This window comes from Monodelphis domestica, chromosome 4 (genome assembly GCF_027887165.1).
Source record: "Monodelphis domestica isolate mMonDom1 chromosome 4, mMonDom1.pri, whole genome shotgun sequence".
NCBI classification, from domain to species: Eukaryota; Metazoa; Chordata; class Mammalia; order Didelphimorphia; family Didelphidae; genus Monodelphis; species Monodelphis domestica.
In genome coordinates, this window is record NC_077230.1 from 95,187,037 (window position 1) to 95,200,413 (window position 13,377).

At 36.4% G+C, this 13,377-nt stretch overlaps 1 protein-coding gene across 3 annotated transcripts in view; it reads right to left on the reverse strand.

Moving 5' to 3' along the window:
• The window catches only part of RYK (receptor like tyrosine kinase), a 98,372-nt gene that overhangs the window by 51,906 nt on the left and 33,089 nt on the right, over positions 1-13,377 (reverse strand). For all 3 annotated transcript variants that reach the window (XR_008911144.1, XM_056793631.1, XM_001374612.5), the window contains exon 3: positions 1,778-1,877. Coding sequence is in view for 2 of the 3 variants with exons in the window: in XM_056793631.1 (XP_056649609.1) it covers positions 1,778-1,877 (100 nt within the window). In the remaining variant the exon portion in view is untranslated. The remainder of the gene's footprint in view (positions 1-1,777; positions 1,878-13,377) is intronic.

The window sequence follows — 13,377 nt, forward strand, 5'->3', positions numbered from 1 at the left end:
GCTTCATGTGTAAAAGCAACACATATAAATATATATAAAATCATTTTATCTACAAATACAATATTAAGTACCTATGAGCTGAGCACTAAGGTTAGAAAGACAAAAACAAAACAGCCTGTGCCTTCAAGGAGGTATTCACATTCTTTTGAGAAGCATCAATTAATAAAATTAACAAGAATTTATTAAGTGGGGCAACAAGGTGGCTCAGTGGATAGAGTTCCAGGTTTGGAGTTGAAAAGACCTGACTTAAAATCTGGCCTCAGACACTGCCTAGCTCTGTGTGTCCCTGCACAACTCATAACCCCATCTGCCTAGCCTTTGTCCTTCTGTTGTAGAGTTGTTACTAAAACAAGAAAGGGTTTAAAAGAAAAAAAAAAGAATTTATTAAGTGCCTACTCTGTACCAAGCACTGTGCTAGGTATTAGGGATATAAGTTCAAATAATGAAATCATCCCTACCCTCTCAAGAAGCTCGTATGCTAATGGGGAGACCCCAGGTTTATATGCAAATTAATATGGCATAAATATAAAGTGAATAAATATATAAACATGAAGTGAAATAAATACTAAACATAAAGTAAACTGATACCTACAAAATAGTTAAATACAGGCAGTTTGGGAGGGAGGTTAATAGTAGTTAGAAGAAGGGTTGTCAGGAAAGACCATGCAGAAGACAGAGTCTGAGCTACATTTTAAAGGAAGAGAGTGACTCTTTGAAGTGGAGGGGAGGAGGGAAGGGATTTCAATTATGTGGGACAGTCCTGAAAAGATTCAGACACCAGAGATGGAATATAAGGAGCAGAGAAAAGACTAGTTGGCTATTTCACAGAACATGGGAGGAGGAGTAATGTCAAGAGAGGCTGAGAAGACAGGCTAGGACCAAGGTGTGCAAGACTGTAAAATAAACAGAAGAGTTTATATTTTATACAAGAAGCATCAAGCAGTTACTGGAGGTGATAGTGAAGGGGAGTCATATGCTCAGATTAGCACTTTAAGTAAAATTACTTTGGCAGCAGTATGGAAGATGGACTGGAGCAGAAGAGACTTGAAGCAGAGGATCAATTAATTTGGAGGCTTGTTGAGATTATCTGGGCAAAAGTTGCTAAGAGCCTAAAGTGGTTGTCTTTGTTGAGTAGAGAAGGGAAGTAAAATGAGAGAAAAACTGTAATGGCAGAAACAAGATTTGGCTTCTGTTTTTTTTTTCGGTGAGGGAAAAGTGAGAAATCCAGGAAAATGTCCAGATTATAGCATATGCACAGATACCTGAATACTCAAAGTAAACACAAAATACATACAAAATAAGTACTAAATATTGTTAAAGGAGGATGCCAACAAATGGGGTATAGGGAAAGAAAGAACAGGATGAATACAAATTTTATTGGCTGATAATTCTATGTAGAAATTATCATACTCCACAATATACTTTGTGAACATGATAGAATAATTTATCATTCTGTAAGTGAATAAACTGAGGACTAGGAAGGTTCATAAAACGGTATTTATTTGAAAATTTTATCTAATAATCATGGTAAGAACATAGAAAGCTTTTCAAAGTTCATTTATACTTTGAGTACTGAAACTTAGCTTATTATAAAGGATTACTTGAGATCCAATGCTGTTTAATGTGTTTAACTTTTTTTGGATTTTGAGGGAAATAAATAGAACAATAAATCCCTGTATCCAGGTCTGAAATTTCCATTCATTCTCCAGAAATTAAAACATTTTCTTACTAAATAAAACAGACATAATACTACTTCTCTTGATGAAAAATTACTTACCTGATAAAGTGCGTGGGACTTCCCCTTGAATAGAAATGTTGACCTGGGGCATGTCCATAGCCACAGGATTGTCTATCTGAAATCCCAGTTTATATTCAACCTATTAATAATAAGAAACAGAATGTAGAGATAACCTAGGTGATAAAATGTGGGCCATTAACACTTCAAATTTATTTTACTTGGGAAATGAACTCTTTATTTGTGCAAATATTCTAGTTTTAATTAAATTAAAACTGCCCAAAAGACTTATGAGAAAGAACGCTATCTACATTCAGAGAAAGAACTGTGGGAGCAGAAACACAGAAGAAAAACAATTGCTTGATCACATGGTTCAATGGGGATATGATTGAGGAAGTAGACTCTAAATGATCACTCTATTACAAATATTAATAATATAGAAATAGGTCTTGATCAATGACAAATGTAAAACTCAGTGGAACTGCTCTCTGGCTACAGGAGGGAGGGTGAGAGGAAGAGAGGGAAAGAACATGATTCATGTAACCATAGAAAAGTATCCTAAATTAATTAATTAAACTTAAAGACTAAAAATAACTGCCCAAAAAAGAACTATGTGTCTCAGTGGATAGAGCCACTGAGAAAGGAGGTCTTAGGTTCAAATCTGACCTCAGATACTTCCTAATTGTGTGACCCTGGGCAAAACCAGTTAACCCCAATTGCTTAAGCCTTTACCACTCTTCTATCTTGTAATCAATACTTAGTACTTATTCTAAGAAAGAAGATAAGGATTTTTTTAATTTTTTGATGCCAAAAAATATAACCCAATGTTCAAACTTTAACTAAATGGACAATTATTGAGTGCTCTGTGTTGAAATGTTTATTTTGTTATAACATGATATCCAATAAAACCTCAATTATTCAAGCCTCAGAAAAATATCAAGTTATCTGGCATTACACAATAAAAAAGCTCCACAGAACCAATAGAGAAAACAGTCAAAAAGTTGTGATATGATTAGTTGATTCACTGACAAAAAGAAACATTCACTGGTTCATCAAGGCAAGTAAAGTTAAGCATTTTGAATGTCAAGATAGCAGAAAATCAGATTAGACAAAATGACTTAAGTACCCTTTCAGCTCTAAGTCTGTACTCCTACAAAGAATAGGTAAAATGAAAGGAAGGTAAGGGGGGAAGGGGGGAGTAGGAAGAGATATGGGAATGTAAGCTCTCTAGGAATCAGGATAGATGTATTCATTTTATTTGTATCCTCAGCACCTAGCACTCTTCCTGAAACAAAGCAAGTGTTTAATAAATACTTGATTATTCATTGACTAAAGAATAGTAGTAGAAACAGAACTACCAGGAACAGAGAGGAAGCTGAGACACAAGACTAAAGCAATGTACAAAGAAAAATGGGAAAATCTATGGGGAACTAGTCTCAAATTAATGCTCTCTTCAAAAGTAAGAGGGGGTATAGAGGAAATTGCAAGAAGAAAACTCTTAGGAATGAATAAAAGGAAGCATTTTTTTCAGTTTTGTTTTATTTTTTCTTCACATTATTATTTTTAGAGTATTTTTCAATGGTTTCAAGATTCATGTTCTCTTCCTCCTCTCTTCCAGAGCTGACAAGCAATTCCACTGGTTTATACATGTTACTCAAAAACCTATGTCCATATTATTCATATTTGTAATAGAAAAATCTTCTAAAAATCACAACCCCAAATCATATCCATATAACCAAGTGATGAATCATGTTTTCTTTCTGCATTTCTACTCCCATAGTTCTTTCTCTAGATGTGGGTAGCATTCTTTTTCACAAGTTCCATGGGATTGTTCTTGATCGATGCATTGCTGTTAGTAGCAGAATCTATTACATTTGATCGTTCCACAATGTTTCACTTTCCATGTACAATGTTCTCCTAGTTCTGCTCTTTTCATTCCACATGAGTTCATGGAAGTCTAATAGAAATCCATCAATTCATCATTCCTTATAGCACAATAGCATTCCATCACCATCATATGCCACAATTTGTTCAGCCATTCCCCAATCAAGAGACACACCCTCGTTTTCCAATTTTTTGCCACTATAAAAAGCACAGCTATAAATATTTTTGTACAAACATTATTTTTTATCTCTTTGGGATAAAAACCCAGTGGTGATATAGCTGAATCATAAGAACATGTAGTCTTTTAAAGCCCTTTGGGCACAACTAAAAGGAAGCATTTTTAATAAATGGCATATGCCAGACACACTAAGTGTTGGGGGATACAAATGGAAAATTAAGACACATGCTGCTCTGAAGGAGGCCACATTCCAATGAGGGAGATAATGCATCTGAAAGGTTTTAGCTTCAAGTCAGATGGAAAGATCCTAGGAGGCACAGCAAAACAGAGAGTAATGGCTCTTCCATTTCCATCTGTTCCTGATGTTAAACCATTTAACAGTGACTCTGGTGACAAGAAATTTCTTTCTTGAGTCTTCAGAAGCCATGGTATTAGTATTAGCACCTGCAGGAGTAGCTGCTAGGCTGCATCTCCATGAGGGTGGCTTTCCTGGATGATGGCTGCAGAGCTGGAAGCATAACCATCGCCAAGGCACTTGTACTCAGTGCTGACTAGTCTCCAAAAGATTCTGATAGGAGATGATGTCAAGATGCTGGTGGTTGTGATCTGACATGCTTGGAACATGCTAACTCCTGAGTGTCTCTTTGGGTGCCTTGCTGCTTCCATTAGGCTGACTTGCCTGCCCCATGAGTAGCAGTTGGTTGGCAGTTAGGGATGGCTAGCCCCTTCTCTATAGGAATAGCTTCCTCAGATGGTGGAAGTACTGATACTCTCGGGAATGAATCCTGTGCCTACTTTGGGAAGTTATTGCTTATGGGATAAGGAAGGCGGCCCTGTCCCCTCAGTGCTTCCTCTCCAAAAAGATGGCTGTGGGCAGGAGGCAGGTCTGGTGGTTGTGGGGCAATGTTATTCCTAAGGTTCTTAGGTTCAGAGTTCTAGGCTCTCTATCAGAGTGCAAGGGTGGTCAAGGTGATAGTGGTGATTTGATGTGCCTGGCACATGCATTCTCCTGTGTCTCTCTCAGAGTGCCTTGTTGCTACAGCTAGAATAGTTTGCTATTAGTATAAATGAGGTAATCAAGATGATCACTGTGGATAATTAATGATGAAATAGAAATTCAGTGTTATTAAACAGTGAAAAAAAATCAATGCATATTAATAATGACAGGAGTTGACCTGAGGTCATAAGGTCCCTCATAGATAGGGTCCCACAAGTAAGTAGGTCACTTAATGAAAGAAAAAGTGTATAAGAATTCCAGCCAAGACGGTTGCCTAAAAGGAAACAGAGAGGCCAGCTCCTCCATACCTACTCCAAACATTAAAAAAAGAAAAAAACCACCAGATTTAACAAAGAAGCCAGTGATAATATCAATTATAATGTTATCGATTTTCCTTTAAAAATATTAAAAATTCAATTTTGTGGGGGAGAAGGAAGAGAAAATTGGCTTCTTTCAATATAAATTTATTGTATAACAAACTCTCCTAGAATGAATCTATTCTGAATATGAAGCCAGGGATGTTTAACAAAATAACTATTTCTGGATCAGAATATTCAAAATTTTCCTCATGTGATACCTAAGCATATGTTATATTTTCTTAAGTATAATCATTAAAGTTTTCCACAGAAACATAAATTGTCATGAAATCACAACATATTGCCTAAATTTTCATATTCCAAAACATGTCAGAAAGATAAGACAAGAAGAGGAACGAACAATTTCTTTATCTATTCTACAAAACTATATTCTATTCCCTTACCTCTTAATTCTGTGCAAACAATTCACAGAACAGATCCTAATGAGTAGAACCTCAGGGTCACAAAATAACTAGAGGCACTGTATCACCCACCTATTCTATGTATATCTTTTCTCTCATCTTTCAGTTTTTTCCTTTTCTTCCCTTCTTTGTTCCTATTACCTATAGCAAAGCAACCAATGAAAAGTTACAGATATTTCTTGGGTTAACCTGGAATCCATTAACTTAAAAAATTTTTTTATTTTGATAGCAGTATTTCAACCTGACTGGTTTTCCTTTGTAATTCTACACATTTTATTTTATATATTTAAAACACCCTGAGAAGGAATCCATACTTTACCGCATTGCCAAAGGGGTCCTAAATATAAAAAACTCCTATGCTAGTGGTTCTCAAGACTTGAAATCTTGCTGACTGACTGAACAGCCCCTTCTACAGAATGTATAATGGCTACTCCACATTTTGTCATCTCAAACAACATGAAAGACTTTAAACTAAATTTCAACTATTTAGTTTTAGAAGGTCAACGATTTGTGATCCCATGAATTTAATCCTATCTTTCCTAAGTTTTCATTACATGAGACAGTGGAATGTGTTTTGCAATTCACTTCCTATTCACAATATTTTCTATTCAGGCGATTCTTCTACCTGTAATAGAGTAAAAGAATGTTAGAGCTGGAAATTTTGTTTATCAATTCAGCAATATTTTATTAAATTTCTTCTAGGCATGAAGCACTGTGTAGGCTAATGGGAAGGATACAAATAAGTGTAAAAGAGTTGCTTGAAAATATGCATTTGTGTATTTTTTAATGGATTTGTTATTCTTGTTTTCTTGATGAATAGTAGGGAGAGTAGGGAGATAGGGAAGTAGGAAAGAATGAGGGAATTTGGAACTGAAAATAAAATTTAATTTAAAAAAGAAAAAATTAAAACAGGGTCCCTGGCCTCCCTAAATTTGCAATACAGTTGTACCCATGAACAAAAATAGCAAAAGGCAATATAGTATAACTGCCCAAGTGATTAATAAAAATATTCATTCTGCAAATACTGTTTATATACTTATATGTGTACATATATGTGTATTTATACTTCTATGTATACAAGTCATTTCTCCCATTAGACTATAACGTCTTGAGGACATGGAATTATTTTATTTTTGTCTTGTTATCTGCAACATTTGGTACCTGGGGGAGACATTTAATAAATGCTCATTGATAAAAGATGAGGAAAAAAAGCTCTCAATTCAGAATGCCAATGTCTAAGACCACCAGGTGGTAGCAGAGAGCTAAGGGCTTCACAGGACTGGGCTCAGAACAATCTGATTTCTAATATTGAACCTACCAACATTTGTGTTTTGTAGTTATATACATAGGCAACATATATTTGTATATAATTTACCTAGTAATCTTATATATAAATAAAATCCAAGTAATTTGCAAAAGCCAGGTTCCAATCAGTACACACAATTTCATGAAGTGATCCCATGTATTCATATTTGAACTATTAGAAATGATGATTATGTAAAACATGATTATTTGTTCCAGTATAATGGAAATATGCAGTGCAAATCTGAAAAATGTGACCATTTCACAGGATTCTTTGTTTGCACTCATCAAGACCTGGATTATGAACATGGAACCATACCTATACTTGATTCAAGTGTTGGCTAGTTTTTATGAACTAATTCTTTTTTAAATAGTATAGATCTCTGGGAAGAAGTGGGATATACTGGGAAATTAATATTATAACAAACTACATTGATAAATTTTTTTAATTGACAAGTCATTTGGAAGTATATTTAGTAAATAAAGTGATCAAACAATTTTGAAACCTGAAATATTTCCAAAAAATAACAAAAATAATTTTCCTATATAAATTGTAATTTGGCTCTCGATAATTCTGAAAGGGGAATTTCAAAATGAGAGGGCAAAAGCACCTATGCCATTGCTGTAGTCCTAATAAGTATAGACTCCCCTACTTTTAAACAGCACTCAATCAATAAATATAAAGTATCCACTATATGCCAGGCACACTGCTAAGCAACAGGGATATAAAAAAGAAGCAAAAAAAGTAACTGCTCTCAAGGAAATCACAATCTAATTATGTATTAGTAATAAACAGCTCTTATGGTAGGAGGCAGGAACTCTGGTGAAAGGAAGTTCAGATGGAAACTGAGGAAAGAATGCTAGCAATTAAAATATGAGAATTCTTACTTCATGAGTAGTGAGTTGATGTGGAATGGAGTCAAATTCAAAGTCAAGATGGAGTTTGCTCCATTATCAGAGTAGTGATAGCTCTGGAAAATGGGAAGAGGAATGACAGGTCAGAGTGGATGGCCTTGAGCAGTCAGTAAAGGTAGATGAGAATAGGGATTTTATCTAGCAATGAGAAGATGGAGTCAACTCTAATGACAAGGAGGGGTTGAGTGTAGTGAAGGATAGCAGAAAACAGCTGTAGCAGGAATGTAGAGAGATGAGGAATGGCCAAGAAAATGGATAAAATTAATTGGCAGCCAGGCAAACAATTAATATATATTTATTAAGCATCTACTATGTGTCAGGCAGTTTGTTAAGCACTAAGCAAATAGTGTGGAAATGTTAAGAGAGAAAAAGGAAAAATCACCATTGGCAAAAACAATGGTGAAGGCAGAAGAGTACTTTCTTAAACAGCTAAGTGACTCAAGGAGGTAAAATTTTTTGGCTATTTTTTTTTAATCCTGTTGTGTGTTCCTAAATTAAGAATTTGTCTATGCTCAAAGGGCACTAAAAGACTGTCTGCCCTTTGACCCAGCCATAGCACTGCTGGGTCTGTACCCCAAAGAGATAGTAAGGAAAAAGACATGTACAAAAATATTCATAGCTGCACTCCTTTGTGGTGGCAAAAAATTGGAAAATGAGGGGATGCCTTTCAATTGGGGAATGGCTGAACAAATTGTGGTATACGTTGGTGATGGAATACTATTGTGCTCAAAGGAATAATAAAGTGGACGAATTCCATGGAGACTGGAACAACCTCCAGGAAGTGATGCAGAGTGAAAGGAGCAGAACCAGGAGAACATTGTACACAGAGACTGATACACTGTGGAACAATTGAATGTAATGAACTTCTCCATTAGTGGCAATGCAGTGACCCTGAACAACTTGGAGGAATCTACGAGAAAAACCACTATCCACATTCAGAGGAAAATACTGTGGGAGTAGAAACACAGAAGAAAAACAACTGCTTGAATACATGGGTCGAGGAGACATGACTGGGGATGTAGACTCTAAATGAACATCCTAATGCAAGCATCAACAACATGGAAATAGGTTCTGATCAAGGACACAAGTAAAACCCAATTTCTTGCGGAGGGGTGGGTGGAGGAGAGGGAGGGAAATAATGTGATTATTGAAATCAAGGAATAATGTTCTAAATTGACAGAATAAACTAATTCAAATGGAAAAAAATAAAGAATTTGTTACATTTCTCATCAGTGTTCCCTGCCAGGCATGTGAGTAGAAAAATAGTCAACTGAGATTTCCCCTGCTTTGAAATAGCCTAATTCACAAATGTGAATCTCCCATGTAAAATTTACTAGAATAAAGGAAATCTAGTTATCATTTGTTTACCGTAAAAATTGAGAGCCCAGAGAGAAGGGAACTAGTGAAAATATAAATATTTGAAAAAGAAAAATTATAAATATTTTGACTAGCTCCTCTCAGTAGAAAACAAAATGTTTTAATAGAAATATTGTATATAACCAGTACTCAAAATCACATCCTTCCTATAATATGTATAATTCAGTTTTACAAAGAAGTCTCTCCACTACAGTCACAGAATCTAAGAGAACCCCCAAGTTTAGTTAGCTTCAAAGCTGGAGACCCCAAGTCTGTCGTAGTTCCGGTTAGAATCCACCCAGAAGGGAATCTCAGGCTAGCAGTTTCCTTCAAAATAATAGAGGTTAAAGTAAATGATAATCCCAGTTAGGTAGGTGGGGCTAAGCAAATGCTAAATACTCTTTTTGTCTTAAGTAGTTTTTCCCATTGTATCAGAGACCCTTTCCCAAGAAGACCAACCCCAGAGCAGGGACCACCCTTTTGGTGGTCTCCATAAGTAGTCCATTATCTGACGGTCTAGCCTCAGGCTATGGTTTCTTTCCCAAGCCTGTCAGCTAGTTGGAATACTCCCATTTCCTAGTAACCATGGTAATGTAAAGCCATCATATTTTCCCCCTTCCTCGGTTCCCCAAAAGGTTTAGAAGTTCCCCAAATTCTTTTGTCCTTTGGAGTTGTCATCTTGTGCAGTGTCACTCCCAGGGATAATGTCCCCAGAGTCTCAGAGTGTAGATCCTATAAAAGTTTTGGTGCCTGGCTCGGAGTAAAGGGCCAAATATTGGACTTATCCCTTTCCTGATTAAAGACATGGTTTTCCAGACTACTTTGGTGGTTCTGTGTTATTTCCAAGTTAACACTATATACCAGTTCCTTTATTTTCATTTATTCAAGTTACCAGGAATAGTAGTAACAGAACTCTAAATAGATTAGAACAGCATACTTATAAACTTCCAATTTTTCTACAAAAAGCAGTCAACTTGGAAATCTAGAGATCCCCAGTTTACTTAGTTGGGAGGCAGAAACCCCAGGTTTTGATCTTGTCACAGGAGAGGTTTCCCCCTGAGGGAAGGTCCCCACATCGCCAGACAATAGACATCCACTTCAGCTTTGGAGCAGTGGTAAGTCTGAAGATCCTGAGTGTATGATATACTGGGAAAGGCTTCAGGAGACAAAAGAGCTACTTGACTTTGGATGGGGTCTATCTCCCACCTGAAGTGGATGTCTATTGTCTGATGAAGTGGGACCCCTTAGGGGGAAACCTCTCCTGTGACAAGGTCCACATCTGAGGTTTTTACCTCCCAATAAAATAAACCAGGGATTTCTAGATTTCCACGTTGACAAAGTATAAACCAGTCTTATGGGACTACCAGTATCAGACAAATGTGATCCTTGAGAAATCTTTTCAAAGTAGTCCCTAAACAGTTTTGAAAAACCTGAAACTGATAATTACTGTGGCTATTGCAACTAAAGATCCCAAGGCAGCCTCTGATTTGGCTTAAAATTGTTATAAATAATGGATTATGTTAGAAAGTTTTAGATGGAGACTTTTTCAGTAAGCTCTTCTCCATTTAAAACTTTCTACAAAATGAGAGAAAATGGGAATAATAATAGCAACTATCTCATAAGATTGTTCTGAGTATCAAATTAGTTAACATATGTAGAGTGTTTTGTAAACTTTAAAGGGCTATATAAATGTGAGCTACAGAGTCCAAACTGAACTACTATTTTACGGATAAGGAAATTGAGACACAGAAAGTGACTTCCCCAGGGTCACAAGGCTAATAAACATTTGGGGCAGGATTCAAAATCAAGTCTTCCTGACTCCCAAGTCGTGGACTCGATCCACTGTGCCATATACTTCTTTGAAGAGAATTCCTTATCTTTTCCCCACTTAAAACTTTGTCTCCTCGCTTTCAGTCACCCAGGCTTTCAACCTGTGTGCCATATTCTAGTCTTCTCATCCTCTAAATGTAATCTGTTGCCAAGGTCTGTCAGTTTGACTTGACTTATTCTCAAATATGCCTCCTCCTCTTCTCTGACACTCTACCACCCTAATGTAGGCCCTTATCACCTCAGTCCAGGACTATTATGAAAACCTGTTGATTGGTCTCCCTGTCTCAAAAGTCTCCCCATTTTCAGTCCATTCTCCATTCAGCTATCAAAGTGATCCTCCTTAAGCACAAGCCATGATTTTATTACTTCTATTTGATAAGATTCAAGTAGACCTCTATTATCTCCAGGACCAAACATAAAATCCTCTGATTTTTAAAGCCCCTTATAACCTAGATCCTTCCTACCTTTTCCTTTCAGTTTCCTCAACTGTAAAATGGAATAAAAGGATCTACTTCACAAGGTGGTTGTAAAAATCAAGAGATAATATCTGTAAAGTGCTTAGTACAGTGCCCGATACCTCAATTTTTTCCTGAATGTATCTTTTATGTATATAGGGTTGTTTTTTTTTTTTAACATCTTAGCCCCTCCCTTTCTCTACCTCCACAGCCTCTGATCCAGTGACAGTGGCTTCCTTGCTGTTCACACACAAGACAATTTCCCAATTCAATACACTTTTACTGCCCACCCCCCAACCTAGAATCCCTCCACATCTCCACCACATGGGTTCCTTGGCTTTTATTAAGTCTCAGCTAGAGACACACCTTCTACAAGAAGTCTTCTTCTTAAATCTTCCTTTACTATAGTGCCTTCCCTCTGAGATTACTTCACTCAAGCAGCTAAGTAGTGGAATAAATATAACTTGGCCAGGAATCAAGGAGAACTGAATTCAAAGACAGCCTCAAACATTCATTAACTGTATCACTCTGGGTAACCACCAGCTAGCTGCCTAAGTTTCCTCAACTGTAAAATGAGGATAATAAAAATATCTACCTCACAGGGTTGTTGTGAAGTTCATAAGAAAATTTGTAAAGCACGTGGTATAGTGCCTGGCTTTTCAAATGTATCATCTTTTATGTATATAATATAGTATGTTGTCACACCCATTAGACTGTCAACTTTTAGAGGGTAGGGGCTATTTTGCCTTTGCTTTGGAAGAGTGCCTAGAAAATAGTAAGCACTTAATAAATGACTTGACTGACTACTGGCTGACTTGAGCCATCTACCTGTCATCCATACTGCTTTCACTACATAACCAGTTCATCTTTTCTTCTCATATAAGCTACCTGACATCTTTCATTCCAGTTCTTCATGGTTTCTTATTTAATGTATGTTATAATCTTTACATACCTGTTCATTGTCCTCTATATGAAATTCATTTTTAGTTATTTGGAAACTATAGAAATAGTCTTTAGCTTTGATCAGAAGGAGCTCAAATATCAGAGGAGACAGAAAACAAGGAGACATTTGCTCTCCCTCAAGATGAACCTCTCTATGCCCTCTATGTGATCTGCATCTTTGATTCATTGGAGACTACAAAGGGCAGCAGAGAGGTTCATCTTCAGGGAGGAGCATTATATATTATATAGAATGAATATACACAGAGGACATTCTAAATCAACACAACATGGATATGAATTGAATATGATGAGATGGTATCTAAAAAACTAAATTAAGTGGTAAAAATGAGGGATGTAATGTGAGAAGAGGAAAAAAAGGGAGGTAAATTTGGGTAAATTAGTTCACATAAAAATTGCATGGAAGAGATATAGTAAAGAGAAGCTAAGGGTGTGAAAACTCTTTGAACCTTGCTCTCATCAAAACTGAGTTAAAGAGGAATAACTTACACAATCAGTTGGGTATAAAAATCAATCTTACTCTACAGGGAAGTAAGACAGGAAGGGGATTCAAGAAGCAGTGAGGGTAACAGAAAGAAGGGTAGATTTTAGGAGGCAGTGGTCAGAAGCAAAGCACTTTTGAGGAGGGAAAGGATGAGAGAAAAAGAGAGAAGGATAAAGAGGAAAAATAGGATGGAGGGAAATACACAATAATCATTAACGGTGAAAACATTTATTGCAAGTTTCTCTTGATAAAAGTCTAATATCCCTCAAAATATAAAAAATTGAGGATGGTCCTGTTTGTGCAAATATTTATAGCTGTACTTTTTGTGGTGCCAAAAAATTGGAAAATGAGGGGTTGTCCCTCAATTGCGGAATGGCTGAACAAATTGTGGTATATAATGGTGATGGTGTGCTATTGTGTGTGAAATGATGTGCAGTGAAATGAGCATTACCAGGAAAACATTATTCACAGTAAATGAAACATTATAGAATGATCAATGTAGC